This window comes from Tripterygium wilfordii, chromosome 6, assembly GCF_013401445.1.
Source record: "Tripterygium wilfordii isolate XIE 37 chromosome 6, ASM1340144v1, whole genome shotgun sequence".
Lineage (NCBI taxonomy): Eukaryota > Viridiplantae > Streptophyta > Magnoliopsida > Celastrales > Celastraceae > Tripterygium > Tripterygium wilfordii.
In genome coordinates, this window is record NC_052237.1 from 9,711,877 (window position 1) to 9,732,152 (window position 20,276).

The following is a 20,276-nucleotide window of genomic DNA, read 5'->3' on the forward strand; positions in this document are numbered from 1 at the left end:
TGTGACATGCATTTCAATCAACAACTTGTTTTGTTTTGCGTTGAACTTTTCATCTTCCAACATATTCTGTGAGCTTAATCCCTATCCATGTTCATATTCTGCTTTTAATTGGAATCTACTTTTGTCATTTCAATCGCTTTCTTTATGTTGTACATGATAGAGAGAATATGCAGAAACAACAATTTGTACGTTATTCGAAGCCTGATGCCATTGAACTTCATGTAAGTAGGTGCAGTCAATAATTGAACTTCGAAAGGCCACGTTGGTGCAAGTGGGTCATATAAGTTCAGGAGAAAATCTCTGAAACATTCTCATGAAAAGTCTTGTGGAATGTGGAATGTGCATTGGATGCCATCGCATTTTTGGAGAAGTATGATTGGGGTGAAAATAACGCGGTGCGGAAGAACGGATCGATTAGCTAGTTCACGACTAAACCAACATAACTTGAAATCCACCAAGGAAGTTTGGAATCCGCCAAGAAAATTGAGAAAATCTTCAAAATAACGTAGATTTATTTTATTTCAAAGATTCAATATTTAAAGATCCTTAGCCTGACGACGTACAACCCTATAAATACTAAAACTATAAAACCCTAATAGATATGAAATTACCAAAAAGTATTAATAATAAAATTAGAAATATACTTCTTAATTATTATAAAACTACTAAATTCGTCCTACATCAGAAAATTTGGAAGTAATGATCATTAAGATAATTGTTAATGGTGTCGTATTGAACTAAAGTCGCAGGTCGACTCGAAACGATGCATACTTCCAAACAAGTCACTTTACCACTGCATTCGTTGGTTTTCAATCAAAATTCCATCGTTTAACACTTCAAATGAGTAATTTACTGTTATTTTAGTATTTTATTTTATTTTTTGGCATATGTATGCATTTAATATTCTATTTAATTTCAAATTATTTTAGGATTTTAACTTTCATATTATTTAAAATTGTAACCCTGTAAAATAATATTGAAGAGACGAGTCGTCCTTTAATATTGAAACAACAAGATGTCAAAGTCTTTGTCCTGGTATTTATGATTCGAATCAACAAGTTCAAGTAGAGCATTCCTTCATCACGCTCTCCTGCATCAAGAAAGGAAAAAAAAAATGGATTCGATCGGTCTTTCCTGGGAGTAGAGTAATCTTCTACATCCAATATTCCGGATCAATTGGGAACATTCATCATAACAGGGTGGTGCCAATCATACACAAAAGCAATTATGAATGTCCACAAAGTTGAAAAAAAAAAAAAAAAACTGGGATATTCAAAGGTTGAGATGCTCGTGCTACTTTGTGGTAGTTGTGATGCTGAGTTGTTGAAAGATGTGTGGCATTAGAATGTGGTTCGTAAAAACCAAAAGATGATTCGTTTGATGAATATTTGGTGGGGTCTCGGGCAAATCACACTGAACGCATTTTTTTTATTAGAGTAGGAGAAGAGATAGAGAAGTTCGAACTCAAGATCTCTATGAGATACTATATACATGAGTGTCATTTGAGTTACTCGTGGTTCTCAAACTGAAATCTACCATAACATAACATAACGTTCAACTGTTTCCCTCATTAAATCATTTAGAACCCAAATATAAACCGCTGTATTGTGATTAAACAACAAGGACTAAATAGAAACTCTGCTACTTGGATTGCCTCTCTTTTCCTAAATAACTTAACTGATGTAAGATATGACGCAGTCGAAAATGTAAGAAAGATGTTAAACCTAAATCTATGTTTAAGCTTAAAATAAAAGTAGTTGGAATCCACAATAAAGAGAATCAAGCTAAGTATTTTTATAAATTGTTGAATGATCTTTAAGGAGATTACAACCATAAATGAATAGGAAACTGAATACTTAATAACCATAAAACAAAAACAAAAGAAATCACAAAAATTACAAAAATGTCAAAAATTAGTAAAAATTTGAAAGCCTAAATAGCAGAATTTGGCCAAAATAACGTGTTAACGACCACACGAATCAGGTCACCTTGTCAAATTTTGTGCAATATAATTCTGAACCCATGAATTTTCGATCCCATTAGAAGGTATACTTATAATAAACATGAGAGTAGTCTTACATGCATGAAGATATTGGAGTGGAGATACTTAGCAGTGTGTCTAACTAATTACCTAATGTGGGTTTGATAACATAAAGTAGTCGATCTTTCCCTTTTATGTTTATGTGGTCCAATAAGTTGACAATTGAATTGAAAAAGATGACCAAAATGAGACATTAAATCGCAGCAGCAATATATGTATATGTCTTTGTCTTGGATCTGTTCAAGAGCCCGTCCTCTTCACCAAATAGTGACCCTCAAGATTAATTAGTCTGGCTTCTTAATATCATGGTAGTGGATAACTTGAACCTTTTGAGTTTTGCTTTGCTTCTCATATTAAGCAAAACACATAATTGAATGTGACACACACACACACATATATATATAAGATGATTAATCAAACATGATGCTATCTAATTTTGGTTAATCTTTTTTTAATAGAGAATAATACTATACAAATTTATCTTTTCGACATCTGATATAAGTCTAAACTGCCCGTACACAGGAAATTTTCAATTGAATATAGGATAAGTTAGGTAATTTTGGTTAGTCATGTTATTCAAAGTCTTTTATCAATTTCAAGAGACATGGACCATGTATATATACTATCCCCACACAATCAAAAAAAAGAAGAAAAAAAAAAGGTTCATTCATTTTCGTGAGAATGAACTTATTGAGGGGGATTGGAACTTTGGATTGCATTCGATTTAAATTGGATAAAGATAATACTTTATTAAAAAAAATACCCTTTTTTGGGGCTTTGCAGCCACTTGTCATATGAGCCAAACACATTTTTGCTTTTATTTATTATTCTTTGCCCTTTTTTATTTTTATTTCAACAGTTTCACCGCCCAAACATGCCCCAATCAACTAAGCAATCCAGACAAGTGGAGAAACTTGTAGCAACCAGCAACCCTCCTCGTCAAGTTATTTTTCTTTTACGTGGTAGTCTGATCAACCGTTGGATTCTTCTTATGCCAGGTGACACATATAGCCAAAATGACCCCCCAATTACATACATAATAAAAATTCTGCATTATGGGAAACGAACTGCAGCTTAACTGGCAATGCATTGCCATATCTAAACATTAGGTCTAGAGTCCGATCTCCTTCCTCATCCAATATATCAAAAAGAATTGTGAATTATGTTTCAAGTTTTGACAAGTCTTTTTCTTCTTTTTTTTAAAACACTCAACTGTCCACCGGACAATTAGTTGGTAAACCCTGAGTCAAATGAAAGATCATTCCACAACCCTCATGCATCAGTTAAGACTTGGGGCAAGGCTCAATGCAGGACAACTGTCCACCGGACAATTAGTTGGTAAACCCTGAGTCAAATGAAAGATCATTCCACAACCCTCATGGATCAGTTAAGACTTAGGGCAAGGCTCAATGCAGGAGATAACGCAGAGTGACATTAGCACATGTTGGGTAGAGCAAGGGCACATCTCGCAAATTACGATAATGAAAACGCTCATAAAACTTGAACTCACGACCTCCCATTTAGGTTAAGAGTTACCGCGATCAAGTTCGCAATCTCAACTAACAACCCATTATTTTTGACGTGTCTTTTCCCACAAAGCGATTGAACATAAAACTTCACTATATACCCTCATGACTTAATTAAAGCTTTCTTGTACCCAGATCATTCAACTCTCTATTTCCTTAAATACACCCAAAATAAGGTTTTCACGAAACATTTGTTTCATAATTGAATTAGTGTGAGTGTGAGTGTGAGTGTGAGTGTGAGGTGAGCGACTGAGCATGAGATGGGTGTGAGTGTGGGATAGGTATGATCATATTTGGTATGAAATAAATAGTGAGTTTGAGTATGAAAATTTTCATATTACCATTTTTCCTTTTAAACAAAAAAAATTTAAAATAAGAGTATAATGGTCTTTTGCATATTAAACCTCATTCTCCCTTGTGGAGAATAGTCATTCTCACCATTTTGATGAGTTTTGCTATGCTCCTCAAGGGGAATAGAGGATTCATCATCCCAAATTCAATCAAACAAAGTCAAACAAATTAATATTTGTCTCATACCACCCTCATTCCATTCTCTAAATGTTAATCAATGTCCTGTTAGGACACAAATTAAGATTTGAGTCTACCCATACTAATCAATCAAATCCTTCTTTAGCTCACCAATTTTTCCTAATAACATATAGTGAATGCCTATACAAGTAGAGGGTCTAGTGAAGAGTTTGTCGCTCAAAAGTGTAAGAGAAACTTTATAGTCCTTTCATTTTGTGCTTTTGTTTTCTTCAAAGATCAACCGTGATTGATCCAACGGCTTAAGTTTATACACATATCGAATATCTAAAAACTAAGTTTATATAGTGTCGAGTTTGGTTACCAAAAAAATCTTCATAAGGTCAAACAATCCATAAATTCTCTCGATCAGAAGATTCTAGGAGAACCCACTTTTGTACTTTTTAATTTTTCGTATTCTCCCTAGAACTTTTTTTTTTCCCTGTCTTTCCTCTTCAATTATTTAATTCTCCCATCTGTCTATATAAGGCCCTGCAACAAAACAGCAACAACTGTGTCTTTGCCTTGCACTCTTCTCTACCCATTTTGAACAAAAAATTCAGTGTCAACTTGTGCTAAAAAAAGTACCATTAATTGCTTTCCTCGACCTCTCTCGTCCAATTACACATATCTTAGAGTGCAGTGAAGAGAAGAAAAACAAAAATGGGAGTTGAAGGAACAGTGGAATACTTCTCTAACTTGGCAAGCTACCTCAAGAAAAGCAAGAAAAAGAAGCAAATCCAAACCGTAGCCCTCAAAGTCAGGATGGACTGTGATGGCTGTGCTCGCAAGGTCAAACAAGTCCTCTCCGGAGTCAAAGGTATTCATCTTCTCCTCTACATATGATATATAACTAATTCTCCACCTGTGTAGTCAATGGCGGAGGTAGGTAGTTATATTGGGCTGCTTGGGTTAATATTAAAACAATATTACTTCGACCAGCCCGAAAAACTTTTGATGGGGTTCGGGGTTAATGTCACCGGAAATTTTTTTTGGGGCTATTTCCAGCAATAAAACTCCGCAAGAATGAGTCATGAACATAATAAAGAACACATTCGGTTCAGAGACCGAACGCATTCCATTTTTGTGATGTTGTGTTTCAATCCATTTGCATATCAGCTCACCTTTACAGCTCCACATTGGTGAAAATTAATTAACTCAACTTCCAGATTTGAAACTGTAGCCCAGTGCAGCCACCCCTTTGTCTCCGCCAATGTGTGCAGTGCACGAAATTATAAAAATTCAACTGTTAATGGGAAGACTAAAATCTCATCAGTCTTGCATAATACAGTCGAGTGATTTATAAGTAAAATTTAGCTCTTCTCACATTGTAGACGCGTTTTATAGGCTCAAGTATCATTGACGACATGAGGGTTTGTGATTATTTGTAGGAGCGAAGTCTGTGGAAGTAGACCTGAAGCAGCAAAAGGCGACAGTGACGGGGTACGTTGATGCAAAGAAAGTGCTGGCCGCAGCTAAGACGACGAAGAAGAAGGTGGAGCCGTGGCCTTACGTTCCGTACACGTTGGAGGCACATCCATATGTTTCACAGGCATATGACAAAAAGGCACCACCTAATATGGTGAGGGGTGTTCCGGTGACCGCCACCATCACCGAAAGTACTGTGGACGATAATTACTCCACCGTGTTCAGTGATGATAACCCACACGCATGCACTATTATGTAAATCATTATATAATCATATTGAAAAATAATTCGGCGGAGTACCGGTGAACTAATGCACTGGTCTATTTTTAGCCGTTCAATCTTTTAAGAACAGATCAAACGGTCAGCAGAAATAAATTAAATAATACAAAATATGAGATTTTGAGACTTTAATATCAAATTGAATTCTTCCTATTCTCTCTCCCCCAATGTTTCTCGAACTTCTCTTACATGTATATATCTTTCTCGTCTTATATAACTTTGATTACCTTTCCGACCAAAATTTATAGGATATGGAGGTGAATGATACGATATTAAAGAATATAATCCACTATTACATATGATTCTCTCCCTCATAAAATTCAATCACATCTCTATGATTTTGGTTTTTTGGGATCTTTGTCTTTCTGATTTCAAAGACTTAACTTTGAATTTTAAGTCTTGCACTACACCAAATAATGTTTTCTACGGGGATAATTGTTGTCGTAAAAAATTGTGTTATCTTCGTAAAAACATTTTAACTGCGACGAGAAGAAGTCACCCAACCTCGTCGCATACGGTTCTGTCACAAAAAAAAAACTATAGTGATGCTTTATGTTGTCCGTATTACTAATTAATTTACATGTGTGCAGGTTTCATTGCTTTAAACGAAACTACGAAAATGGTCAAGTGGTGGAGTGCTTCAAAATAAATACATTATTTCAAAAATGCGAAAGGGTTAGCCGAGTTGGTTCTTGAGATTTCCATGAAACTCATGATTCTAGGTTTGAAATCTCTTGTCAGCACTTTGGGGTCACCCCCTTATAAAATGCTAGTGGGGGTATCCTGATCCCTTGTAGAGAAACTTCCAAGGGTGCATGTACTTACCCGGGAGTTTACTTTCTCGGGATGGGTCCAAAGGGTCTTGCCTTGGAATGGTTTTCAAGATATAAAAAAAAATATGCATAATCTCAAAATTACATATTTGGAGCCCAAAAATAGATATTGGGCCACCAATATCTGGACTCATACTTATATCACCCGCTCGTGTTTGGTTTTTGACATTTGAGCCCAACATTTTGATTCAGCTTATCCTTGAGTAAATTTGTAAAAGGAAACAACATTGGGCGTCCGCGCAAAACCAGCTCCGCTAGCAATTTCAGCGAGTTTGTAGATGTGGTTGTTTGGCTGCAGATGTGGCGACGGTGTATGATCTTGTTGCAGTTCTTTTATACACATGGGCGGAGCTACATGGAGACCATGGGGGGCACGTGCCCCTTCTCTTTCGTCTTTGCGTATCGAATGGAATAAATAGTTTGATTGTATAAATCGGGAGAAAAATGTTTGATTAATGATGTCAAAAATTTTGGTCCGTTTGATAAAGCGTATGACTAACAGAGTATACGTTAGTGTATATGCTATTGATTTATGCTAGAGTATATGTCAGAGTATACGCTATTAGGTGTTTGGTGGGATTGAATTTACCAATAAGGGTATCAGAGTTTTAAGAATTACTTATATTTACCAATATTATTATTTACATAATTTACAAATTATTTAATCAAACCAATCCAATATCAATTTCAGACCATCCAAATTGAGTAAATAAACAGATGTTTGTATCTGATTGAGATACAATCTCGTATGTGGGCTTGTAACTAAAAATTGATCAAATAACATAGTCAGCCCAATTGAGTAAAGTAGCCCAACCAAACCAAGGCCCAGCACTCAAGAAGAATAATATTAGAGCCTAGGGCACAGCCGCACAGTCAGACTCAAGAACATTCTCGAACGTCAGACGGATTCTTCGAAGTTGTTCTAGAGGTGCGATTATGAAGAAGTACAATGACTGAAGATCGCTAAGTATGCCACCTGAAGTCAATCGGAGGAGCAAAAGTTTATCTGAGAGATGCTATCACCACCACCATCACCAGCCACTAGCCATGTTCTTCTTCTTTTTCATTCATCTTATCTCGACCTTATCAGGTTTCCATTCTTCAACGAATATCATATACACGCTTAAAAATCATCACGAACAATTATGTTTGTAACTATTTTTTATAAGTAACATTATCATGTTTGATATGGTTCCAATCCTACATAACTAGTTACATTTATTAGTGTTAGTGTTATTGTTAACAGACGACATATAAATAGGAGGAATTTTTTTTCCCCCCACAATGTCTCCCCTTATTCTGAATTCTGGCTACGTCCGCATGGCCATGCATGTATCACTCCCTGCCTCCACAAACCACGAATCTTATTTTGGCTTTTAGCAAGTTGTATTTAACAATTTGGTGTATACGCCGCCAGACTTACCAAAAAAAGAACGATACGGCGCCAGCCTTATTGGCAACTTGGATCCCCAGAAGGCCAGAACGGTCGAAAGGTAAATATATAATCCTCAAGGATATATAGTTATGGTCATAGGGAAGAGCAACACAAGTTAGGAAACAAAATTTAAAATGTACTTATTTGAATTGGAACTTGGCCATGACAAACTACGTACCGCTTTGGGAGTAGATGATAATAGAAAATGAAGAAAACAACAAGATGCGGAGCAAGCATGTCAGCAGCTGGATATTTTGTTTTTTTTTTTAAATATACATATGCCAAATATAAAATCAATAAATTAATAATCTCCATTAAATAATATTTTTGGCCGGTCATCAACGAGAGGTGGCTCTATTATCAATCGGTGGATTAGGCATATGTGTGTCCAAATTTCGATTTCAATGAGAAACATATTTATCAGTGGTATTTCAAAAAAAAAATATTTTTGGCCGGTTACAATTTGGGGTCATTGTGATAAATTAATATTTCGCTAAATTTATAAGATAATACATTTAAAAAAAACACACATGTCTCACTTGATATATAAATTAGTAATTTTTATACATCAAAATTTTATATATATATATATCAATTAGCTGGTCTGTGTAAAATATGACTCCAATGTTATTTATTTTCTCTTGAAATTGATGTCTCCTTGGACATCATCTCTATTTTTTTTTTTTAGTGCATTAAGAAACTCCGGTGTAGTGTTCTCACTTTATAAGAGAAAATTATGCAATGTGATAGATCCATGACTTCTGTCAAACATATCAATGGTAGATTTTAAAGATATCAATCAAATATATAAAAATATATTGTCAATATCAATCAAAGATATCAACAATTGTTGAAGATACCAATAAATATGTGATGTATGTTTAATGTTTTGAAAAAATAAAGAATATGTACCTTAATAAATTAATTTTTTATTAACTAATTAATGTAGAAATTAATAAATTATTAATTTAAAGATTAAATAATATCTCGATTAATTAATAAATCTTTATGCTCCCAAGGGTATTAGTTTATAGAGGTTTAACTGTATATGGAATAGATATTAGATATTCTTTTAATTTTCATATTTATTAACTTAATCTATATATCTAAAATAAAATATTAATTGTAGTTAGTTCAACCATTAATTAGTGATTCATGTAGTTACTTACTCTACTATTTCACAGTTAATTATTAAAACTAGTAATTGTACAAGGTACTTTTAGCGAGCAACATATAAATAGCCTTAAAAATAGACTGATAATTGAACTAATTTTATTAAATTAAATTATAATTAATTGCTCTACTATTTCATGATTACTCATCAGTCATTAAAACTAGTGATTGTAAAATACATATTTTATCTTGCTTATTCTCTAAATTTTTAGTAATATAAACTAATGTATATAATTCCATTAAATTGGTTCTATTCTTGCACACCAAGTTGTATTTATTAGACTAATGTTAACAAACGATATATAAATAACTGGAAAAAAAAATTCGGGGACATTGCACCCAGGTCTGCAATGCCCTCATTATTCTAAATTTTTGGTATGTATGTATGTCTGTATATATATGTGTACAAAGGAAAAAAAGAAAATAATAATGCAAATCAAACAAAAAAGAAGAATGCCGAGTTAGATTTTTTATCATAAAGTTATGAATTTTGATAGCCTAATGGCACCAAATTTCAAGTTTCACTTATACAAAAACAAAAAGTACATGCAAAATGGAATAACCACTAAATCCTCCATAACCAATGACTCCTTCAATCTCATCCCCCACTCATTTGTAACGATCTCTCTTTCTCTCCACAAACCCCTCCTTTTAAGCTTCTTTCGTCTTTGTCCAAGCCATTCCCTATATATAGCTCATCTTACTTCTTTAACCAAATCTTCTAAAAATAAATAACTTTTTTCTTCGTCTTTTTTTTATCAAACATGGGTCGCGTTAAACTGGAGATTAAGAGAATAGAAAACCAAACCAATCGTCAGGTTACATTCTCAAAACGTAGAAATGGACTCATCAAGAAGGCGTACGAGCTTTCGATCCTCTGTGACATTGATATTGCTCTCATCATGTTCTCCCCGTCCGGCCGCCTCAGTCATTTCTCCGGCAAAAAGAGGTAGTTGCATGTTCTTTTTTTATTAATCACACCTCTTCACATTTTCATTTCAGATCCTCATTTTTGTCAAAACTAAAAATTTCACATCGGTCTTCTGATAGTATCACCCAAACGAGTGTTTTATAAACAAAACTCTGCACCTCTCATATTATAGATGCGTTTTCTAGACCTAAGTATCGATGACAACGGCTCATAAAGAACAAATCCGTGAGAGTCCGTGGCCCAGAGCGAACAATATCTTTAATGTGTTTGGACTTAGAATTTGAACAATTTTTTACATTGCTAAATCATGTGTTATTTTATTGAAAATGGCCTGAACAACCATGCATGGATTGGGAAATCTTTTTGTGAATTTCAGTACTGAAATTTGGGGATGAACTGGTTGTTCTTACATCTGTGTGTTTTGTTGTTGTGATCCTTGAAACCAGGATCGAGGATGTATTTAGTCGTTTCATTAATCTCCCTGACCAAGAAAGAGAACAGTATGTTTTTTTTTCCCTCAAAATTCTGCCCAATTCAACATTTAATTAATTTACAGTGTTTGTCGCTAAATTTACCTTACTTTGTTGCAGCGCTCTAATTTTCTCTGATCAAGGCAGACATGTGTATGATCTCTCTTTAATCCCCCTCTGAATTTTTCTACAATTATTTCATTTATTTTATTTTATAAATCCCTTCAATTAATTAGTTAGCTATTTATTTATTTATTTTTCCTTATTTTTATTGTTGCAGAGATATCCAAAACAAAGAGGTAAGAATATACCATCTCACTTGATGATGTTCTCTCAAACTTTTTTTTGATGACCGAGAATTACATTATTCAAATTTGTTCTTTAGACGTCTGATATAAACATAAACTTGAGCGCATAGCAGTTTTTCACCTAAGTATATAGTAAATTGGGCTAAAACCTAATGCATGACAACAAAAGTATTATTTCTAGTGGAAAAAACTCGGGATCTCCCGAGTTCATACGATTTGGCCTTAGAAAGATTCGCCAAGATGTTGTCCTTAACTAGCTCATTAATTAGTTACAAATTATTTTATGGAATTTTTTTGTGTGTTTTGTGCAGTATTTGCTGAGGACCTTACAGCAACTTAGAAGTGAAGATGTTGCTCTTCAGCTTGCCAAGTTTGTGTGCCTCTCTCTCGATCTGTCATATTTACCTATACATACATACATACATACATACATACATTTTGTCCTTTTCATTGAATGGCAAAAGAACTAATTGTGTAAAGTGCCTTTGCTTGTTCTCTTACCGATGAATCAAAAAAGTCCTGCAACTATCAACACAGATATTGAGGTGAAGAAATGTGTTCTTAATTAAATCAATTATATATATATATATATATATATTTGTATGATTGGTTTGTGTGTTCTGAATTTGGTGAATTGTTTTTATACTGCAGGAACTCCAACAAGAGATTGGAAGATTACAGCAGCAACTTCATGTGGCAGAAGACCAGATAAGGTTATTTACATCATAATATTGGAAAAAAAAAACAATTTACATGATATCTGAATTCTAAACGTATATATATATACATATAGGATATATGAGCCTGACCCACTCAAATGTACTTCTACTGGGGAGCTTGAATCCTGCGAGAAAAATCTTCTTGACACCTTGACACGTGTCATGCATAGAAAGGTTGACAAATCTCTCTTCTTTTATATATATATTTTTAAATCTTGTAATTTGTTCTTAAAGGTTGTGAATAATATATTTTCGCAGGAATATCTGTTGAGCCATCATTTATCTTATGATCCATCTAGTATACAGGTAATTTTCAAAACTTCTCGTCTTACATCGAATTGACATAATCCAATTTAGTGATATATAAGAAAATGTAGAACTCCTCTTACACAAGTGACGTGTTTCTGGACCTAAGTATGCCGGAGACAGCGCAGGAGAATGAATCCGTGCACCTTTTGGTCTAGAGCGTGCACAATATCACTTTGATTAATTTGAGATGGATTTTCTAACATAATTAACAAACATATTTAATTGTACGTATAAATATCCGCGGCAGGAAATACCGACGTCTTTTGAGAACGAAGTAGCGAGTTGGTTGCCAGATCATAGTGGTCACGCTCAGGCCCAAATGTTTGATGCCACGGCCCATTTGAATCCACTGAGGTAAGTACTCATCAACTTTTAGGCCCAATAATAAGAATTTGGTGGGTTGTGCCCAAGTTCTAAGAATTAATTGGTCCATTTACTTTGTTACAGGGATCTTTCGTCGACACTTTATGATCCGCTAATGCAAGGGCCCAGCACAAGCGCAGACCCAAATAGCATGGGAGAGTGCCACGTCACGAACCCCGACGACCCAAACTTTCCGACGTGGTCCCAACCATATGACTCCACAGAATTACATCCAGCTCATCACTCCATGGCACACGACGACTTGTACAGTCAACTTCAGGTATTTTTTATAATATTTTTTACCTCTTGAAACAAAAATACTAAGAATCCCCATATTTTTTGTTATAGCTATCTTAAATATTGAGATGAATACACATAACTAATATGAAATTACAGGTCTCACATGATCTTTATGAAATCGTGTGCGTCCATCTCTGTATTTGGTATAATTGGGACAAAAAAACATTAGGACTCATAACATTGACTCTCCTGAAATGCCCATTAAACGACGACAAAATTTTCAATGGTGTTTTTTTTTTTTTTACTTTGTAATATCCAGCATGGAATGATGGACCCCACAGAGATGATGCCACGTCATGAGCAGGTGGAGATTCGAGTAACAGGAACGACACATGGAGAGGTTGATAATGATCAAATAGCTGGGAATTATGACACCAAAGTCCCTCAACTCAATGGACAGTAACACATCAAAAAGCCTCTCTCTCTCTCTCTATTACACCCAAAATTACTACTAAACTGCTCTGCATTGTGGGTTAGTTCCTAGTTCCTACTATACTGAGGAAATGATAAATACATACATATATATATATATAGAACAAGCTTTTCATTGTATAAATACCGATAGATCAATAAACATGAAACATACATACAAGTAACATGTGACATAGTTTTCAATGTACGCAATGTCAAGACTTGTAATTCTTAATAGGCAATGAAGCTCATCATATCAAATAATATTGTTTTTTTTCTTTTCCTACCACTAGCCAACAATGTTTACAAACAAATTACCAGACATCATAATTGGATTGGTGATTTATCAAAAAAATTTCAGGTATGTCAAATAACGTTTTATATGTTTAAATTAATATACTTGATAAAAAAAAAACTAATTTTTTGGACTCCATTAACAAAGCCCAATTACAGTACAAAAATCGAATCAGGTCCATCACGTTCAAGGGCCCAAATGAAGCCCAACCCCTCACCTACTGTGACCTCTCACTTATAAAAAAAAACGTCCGAATCTACAATCAATAAAAAGTCAAGGGAGTTGATGCGGGCCAAATGCGCTGATTGGACTTCATATGGACTTCAAAAGTGAACCATGATTTTTTATCACTACAGTGCTATAACCAACTGAGCGATGAGATTTTTTTTTTTAATGAAATTCCAAATAGCATTCACATGAATTTGGATTTTTATTATTTGTCTCATATGATATAAATTTTATAAGCTAAACCATGTTAAGCAAGTTGAAATCTAAATTGTCTAATGTCACTTGATGATGAAAGAGGAGTTGCTGATCATGTTAGACAGACGGCAATAACTAAGTGAACAAAACATGATTGGTGTGTGTGACTTTCCGTGTAGTTAACTCATTTCTTACAAAAGCTCTAAATTTGGCAAGTAATATACCTTAGATACCTAATTAGTCTTTGTAGACAACAACCGGGTTGGACACATGTTTGAACATATAATATTACAGTATGGATTCGGGATCTCCTGAGTTCGATTCTCATTAAGAACAATATTCTTGTGGCCACGCGCTGCGATTTGACCCAACTTGTCCTATCCTCGGTGAAAAATTTACGTGCTTGCGGACCTGATAACCCTGATCTAGATGCATATCGAATGTCCAAAAGACAAACTTATATGATGTGGTTCTTAATTAAAAAAAACAATACAGTGCAAGTTAAATAAGATAATATTTGATAATAAAAAATGTCATAGAGATTTATTAGATATTATAAGTATTTTGCTCTTTCAAACCACAAAATCTAACTTCTAATACTGTAACAAATAGGGTAGCGGAAAATGATGATCTCCTTTCTTAGATGTAAGATCTGATCCAAGAGGATGAAGAAAGTGAAAGATGCAAAATGATCATTAGGCCATTGAAAGAATTTAATTAAAGATATTTGAAGCGTTTTTGGGGTTTTCATATACATTAAGACAAGAGAATTTTGAAAAATGATTATTCATTTTGTTATTTCGATTGGAGTTGGTGATTTAATGAGAAATTAAATGAAGTATCATACTATAGTCCCCATTTAATGTGTTTTGTTATTCTTGACGGTCCAAGGACAGTGAACAGAAATAAAACTTCCCACTCTTATAAATTCCCTTTCACATCGGGTGGATGGTCCACTCTTGAAGGTGGACCTCAGTAATTTCCCAACTCCGTCACGACCTCTCTGAGCTCTCTCTCTCACACACGTCGACGATGAAAAGCAGAGGCAGTGTCAAAATCTCGACCAAGTGGATCCCATTTTTCTGCGTCTCTTTCTTCGTTCTTGGACTTCTCTTCTCCAACAGGTTCAGATTTCTCTCTCTGCGTTTCCGGTCGTGAATTCTATTTATTTTTTTGCGATTTATTCAGTGAACCTGAGTTGAGGATTCTTTTTACGGTGAAGTGAATCAATTGGTACCCGAAGTGAATCAATTGGTACCCGATCTTGGTGTGAGCTGATTGTTTCGTTGATCTTGAATACAGGGTATGGGTGCCACCCGAATCCAACGGCCAGCTCATGTCGCAGCGTCGACGTGAGCAAGAGCTGCAAATCGTAGCAGAGGATTGCAATACCAAGAGTGTATTTCTCTGAACCGAGTCTCACTGCAGTTCTTTATTTTTTCTTGTCTGTTTTGTTTGTATGAATTTATTAATACCAAAACGTTTATTGTTCGATAATGTTGTAGAAGCATTCGCCTGACAATGATGTCTTGGAGGAAGTTCACAAAACCCACAAAGCAATTCAGTGAGTGCAAATCGGGTTCCTTTTTTCTGTCCATTTTGTGAACAATTGGACTGTTATGCTAATATGTTTGTTACTTCTGTGTACTTTTTTGGAGGCTTGACAGATCGCTGGACAAGGCAGATTCCACGCTTCAAATGGAGCTGGCGGCTAACCGTAATTCTCAGGAAATGCTCAGCTTGGAGGGCTCGGCTTTGTCTCGTGAGGGGCCGCCCAGGGAGAAAGTCTTCGTGGTTATTGGAATTAACACTGCTTTTAGTAGTAGGAAGAGGCGTGACTCTGTAAGGGAGACTTGGATGCCTCAAGGTTTCTTTCTCTCTCTGAATGAATTTTATGTTGATCTAGTTGTTTTTTCTATACTTTTGTTTGATTTGTTTTGTGATGTTTCAAATGTGTGGTTGGGTCTAATTAGGGGAAAAGCTTCTCCAACTTGAGCGTGAGAAGGGGATTGTTATCCGTTTCATGATTGGCCACAGGTAAAATCTTATACTTCAATCATGCATTTAATGACTGTTGTAACTTGTAAAATTGAATCAAAAAGGAAAAGACTGGGTAGAGATTTCAGAAATCGCTGGTAGTCAGTTCTTTTGCATTTTCATGTGTAGCAAAATAATCTGCGGTTCCTGATATGTCAATAAAATATTATAGGATTCGAGGGGCAACTGTAAGCAATTGATGATCCATTTCAATTAATGTAGTTTTTTCTGGGTTATCAATTGTGTTTCGATTTTAGTTATAGCATATGTGTTGCGTAGCTACTTTGACCCCGAGAGGTGGTTTGTTTTCTTTTGCACGTGTACCATCAGTTTGAACACATACTCAAGTGTATCTGAAGCGCCCTTGCAAAAACTCATATGCTAATAGTCTTTGATTATGCTATTCGTTTCATCCTTCATATGAAATTGGGAAGCGACAGGGGGTGCATTCATTGTCTGCTCATAATTATTTTGCCTAGTTGGAAAGAAATCTATATTTAGTATCCAAAAGCATATTGTTATGAAATGTACATTTGGGCCGTATAATTATGGGCCATTTAACAGATTTGGGCGGTAGATTGAAGGTTTTATGGAGAGTTCATGGCTTATAGTTTGTCCTCCATGCTTTCTTAGTCACACTTGCATTACTTTTTTTGTAGGATTATGAGTTCTCCTTTAACACCTTTTAACAATGCAAATCAACCTATTTACTTCCTTAATATATTGAATCTTAATGGGTTAGAAAGTCCAAATATAAACGAACTTAATTATTTGTTGAAGCATGTTGGGCGGTATATGAAGGTTTTTCTGACAGTTCTGGTTTTCTAGTTTGTCCTCCATTATATCCGAAAATAGCACTGGAGTTCAGAAATGAAAGCACTGGAGATTTTGAGACAAAAATTTAGTTGAAGCTTTAGCAGCAACAGTTTGTATTGTGACCTTTTTTGTGCTGCAATGTAGGATGTGTTTGGCCTTCAAAGTCATAAAACATTGTTGCTGTTAATTCTCAAAATGAATTGCATTAATCATGCGGATGATCTGATACACGTTGAAGTAAATTATAGACTAATGTAGAAAGGAAAATGATCACATTGTCTTCTAATAACTTATATTGCGAAGGGTTAGGTACATGAATGGTACTAATAATTCAATGCAAGTTACATGCTTTTTCTTTATACTATGTTTGATAGAGTCCTGGTGTCTTTTTAAACAGATGTATCTTTTTGGATGTTTGGGCTGTTTTTCCCGCCAAACAGTATAATCTATGGTTAAGGTCCTATGAATTTGAGTTTGGATCAAACCAAGAAATTTCTAGATGATAAAGAACAATGTTTGATCCTTGGTTTACTCTGACAAAGATTGGAGTTGGGTGGTATGGATCTTCTATTCCTCATCCATCTTTTCTTTGTTCCTCCTGGTGCTCCTGTCCCCCTCCCTTTCAGTTTCCCCAAAAGCCAAGGGAAAAAGCAAAGAAAAGTAAAGAGACCTGGATACTGCCACTCTGCCGCTATTTGGTGGTACGGATCTTCTATTCCTTATCCATCTTTTCTTTGTTCCTCCCGACGCTCCTGTCGACCTCCCTTTCCCCAAAAGCCAAGGGAAAAAGCAAAGAAAAGTAAAGAGACCTGGATACTGCCACTCTGTTGCTATTTGGTCTAATCGGAAGTGACTTGGAAATGCCTTGGCATATCATAAATTGAGAAAATTGGAATTTCTTGTAGTACATCTATAAATTGATATGCACTACATCTCATTTTTATCGGATATTGGCGTTATATTGGACACTGAAAGGCAATTTTGCAACATAGTGTTGCTTTATTTTATGTACTAGGGAACTGATCCAAGTGATATTTGTATTTATTTGTTCAGTGCAACTTCCAACAGTATTTTGGATAGGGCTATTGATTCTGAAGATGCTCAGCACAAAGACTTTCTTAGACTGGTAAAGTAAACATAAGCATGATGTGTAGCATATATGAGGATCTAGGAAATTCTACAAGTTACTAAGCCTATTTATTGTGTTATCTTGCAGGAGCATGTTGAGGGATACCATGAATTGTCTGCAAAAACAAAAATTTTCTTCTCCACTGCAGTTGAAAAATGGGATGCTGATTTCTATGTCAAGGTGGATGATGATGTCCATGTAAATCTGGGAATGCTAGCGGCTACTCTTTCCCATCACCGTTCAAAGCCAAGGGTGTACATCGGGTGCATGAAATCTGGACCTGTTCTTGCTCAAAAGTATTCCTTCTGCTCCTATTAGTTAACAAATCATTACCTTTTCGTTATCTCACACGGTATTCTATCTTTTAACCTTAAATTCTTGGCCATCTATAGGAATGTCAAGTATCATGAACCGGAGTATTGGAAGTTTGGAGAGGAGGGGAGCAAATACTTCCGACATGCGACTGGCCAGATATATGCAATCTCAAAAGATCTTGCCACTTACATCTCCATCAACCAGTAAGAAATGGAATTTTCACCTTATTTGCATTGCTGAATTTAGTATATTGTGAGTCGTAAGCTATAATAATGAGGGTCTGAGTCTCCACTTCTCTAGATTGTCTTATTCAGTATCTACCTGCTCAGTTGGAAACATTTCCTGTGCGCTTACTGTGCCAAATTTTTTGAGCACCACAATTTTGAAAGTTTGGAAACAGTCACAAATATAAAGTCCAATGTACCTTTGGAAGTATTTCAAAGTAGTTGATAGAAACTTTGAATTTATTAATTTTATCCGTGTTTAGGTTTACTTCTTGGCCTTAATGGCCAGAAAAGTTGGTTATTGAGCGGCAATGAAATTTCTAAGACGTGTTTGGTTCTAATTGTAGGCCCATATTACATAAATATGCTAATGAGGACGTTTCGCTTGGTTCTTGGTTTATCGGCCTTGAGGTTGAGCACATTGATGACCGCAATATGTGCTGTGGGACTCCACCAGGTATTGCTCTGGAATACATATGTGGGCATTTTTTTGAATAAGTAATTAATTTATTGTCTTTAAAACAGGGTGACATCTTTGAGTCCTTATGGTTCAGCGATAAAACTATAGTTGTTACGCTACTTGTGCTTCTGTTTTGATTTCCTTCGTGTGGACACCTTGTGCACCATGGCCCCCCGTGACACCCTCCTTTTCTTGTTTATAAGTTTACTTTTAGATATCTCACAAAAAAATGAAGCATCATCCCACTTCTAGATATTGCATTGCAACATGGCTTCACTGAAGAGACTATTAATGTGGGAAAATCACTTGCGCTGGTGGCATTTTACCCTTTCATGAGGTTTTCCCTTTTAATTTCTACCCGAAGATTTCCATTACATCTAGAGAAACTTAACTTTGCAAAAACTTTGTCCGTACTGCCTTAGATCTTGTGGGATTGGAATGCTGATAAAAATTCTAACAATTCGTTCTTTTTACAAAAGAGATTTTATCAGTTCCTAAAGTTTTTTTTTTTTCTCTTTTAACTTAAGATCTTACGCTCTACCATCTCAGATTGTGAGTGGAAGGCACAGGCTGGTAACGTCTGCGTTGCATCGTTTGATTGGAGCTGCAGTGGAATCTGCAAGTCAGTGGAGAAGATCAAATTTGTCCACGAAAGATGCGGTGAAGGTGATGGAGCTGTTTGGAGTGCTCTGTTATAGGAATTAATTAGGAGGGTGTTCTTGGCTAGAAAGCAGTAGAGAAGCTAATCACATACTACTGAAAAGGAAGGGAGAGGTGAGTGAGAGTTGAGATTGAGGCATAGTTGACCACCAATACAATACCCGTCAAAAATGAAATATGTTGCCTCTATGACTTCCACTCCGGTGACTCCGGTGGCGGCTGCTTAGATGGACTGATAGTTGTTGCCCGGGCCTGGAATAGGGACGATGATATTTTAACGCAGCTTCCAATAGGTAATTTATACTTTTTTTTGTAATTTTATTCTTCGAGTTGGCTTTGAATGTAGTTCTAGATTTAGGCATCTCTTAGCACGCAGATGCTGCTGCATGTGTAATCTCTTGAACTGATGGAGGCGTCTTTGAGTTAGCCAGACATTTATAGCGATGATTGAAAATTTGCGTAGTCCCTATTGAAAGTCTATAACAATCTATCTATCTATGTCTATATATATCTATATCTATATATACTATATACTATATATATATATATAAACTGAGTGAGGCAAGCTCTATAGATATCTATATCTATATATACTATATACTATATGTATATAAACTGAGTGAGGCAAGCTGACTTGCCGACATGTGCCTAGCCAACTTTCCGAGCGTGTGAGATGGAAGTGCCGAGATTTGAGAGATGAAGATGATGTCCGCTGGAGATAGAGATCCGCCGCATCGTGAAGTTTTATGGCAGTCATAATGCATAGTGAAATTTTCCGGCAGTTATAATGCATTTTCAGGCCCAATGTCATTCAACCTTGACAAAGATGCTACCAAGAAGTTGGGTTTTAGTAGAAAAAGATGCTA

At 35.5% G+C, this 20,276-nt stretch overlaps 3 protein-coding genes across 6 annotated transcripts; all 3 read left to right on the forward strand.

Annotated features, from left to right (window-relative positions):
• The first annotated feature begins 4,611 nt into the window (after positions 1–4,611).
• Positions 4,612–5,968, forward strand: LOC120000950 (heavy metal-associated isoprenylated plant protein 24-like). Its single transcript, XM_038849130.1, has 2 exons — positions 4,612–4,912; positions 5,484–5,968. Exons 1-2 carry the CDS (start codon positions 4,756–4,758, stop codon positions 5,777–5,779), a joined length of 453 nt encoding a protein of 150 aa, XP_038705058.1. The 5' UTR covers positions 4,612–4,755; the 3' UTR covers positions 5,780–5,968.
• Positions 5,969–10,004: 4,036 nt separating this feature from the next.
• LOC120000714 (agamous-like MADS-box protein AGL104) lies at positions 10,005–13,043 on the forward strand. The gene is made up of 12 exons (XM_038848832.1): positions 10,005–10,189; positions 10,618–10,671; positions 10,762–10,794; positions 10,922–10,940; positions 11,261–11,319; positions 11,467–11,494; positions 11,601–11,662; positions 11,743–11,842; positions 11,927–11,974; positions 12,225–12,331; positions 12,425–12,620; positions 12,900–13,043. Exons 1-12 carry the CDS (start codon positions 10,005–10,007, stop codon positions 13,041–13,043), a joined length of 1,035 nt encoding a protein of 344 aa, XP_038704760.1.
• A 1,648-nt stretch (positions 13,044–14,691) lies between these two features.
• Positions 14,692–19,896, forward strand: LOC119999394 (beta-1,3-galactosyltransferase 7-like). 4 transcript variants are annotated; one of them, XM_038846930.1, is made up of 10 exons: positions 14,692–14,893; positions 15,072–15,168; positions 15,278–15,333; positions 15,437–15,636; positions 15,743–15,806; positions 17,676–17,748; positions 17,839–18,047; positions 18,144–18,269; positions 18,638–18,747; positions 19,300–19,896. In XM_038846930.1, the coding sequence occupies exons 1-10, from the start codon at positions 14,802–14,804 to the stop codon at positions 19,446–19,448; spliced, it is 1,176 nt and encodes a 391-aa protein (XP_038702858.1). In that variant the 5' UTR covers positions 14,692–14,801; the 3' UTR covers positions 19,449–19,896. The 4 variants fall into 4 exon arrangements, with proteins under 4 accessions (XP_038702858.1, XP_038702856.1, XP_038702857.1 ...); XM_038846928.1 differs by having other exon boundaries at positions 14,693–14,893; positions 15,428–15,636; XM_038846929.1 differs by having other exon boundaries at positions 14,695–14,893; positions 15,275–15,333.
• The last annotated feature ends 380 nt before the right edge of the window (positions 19,897–20,276 follow it).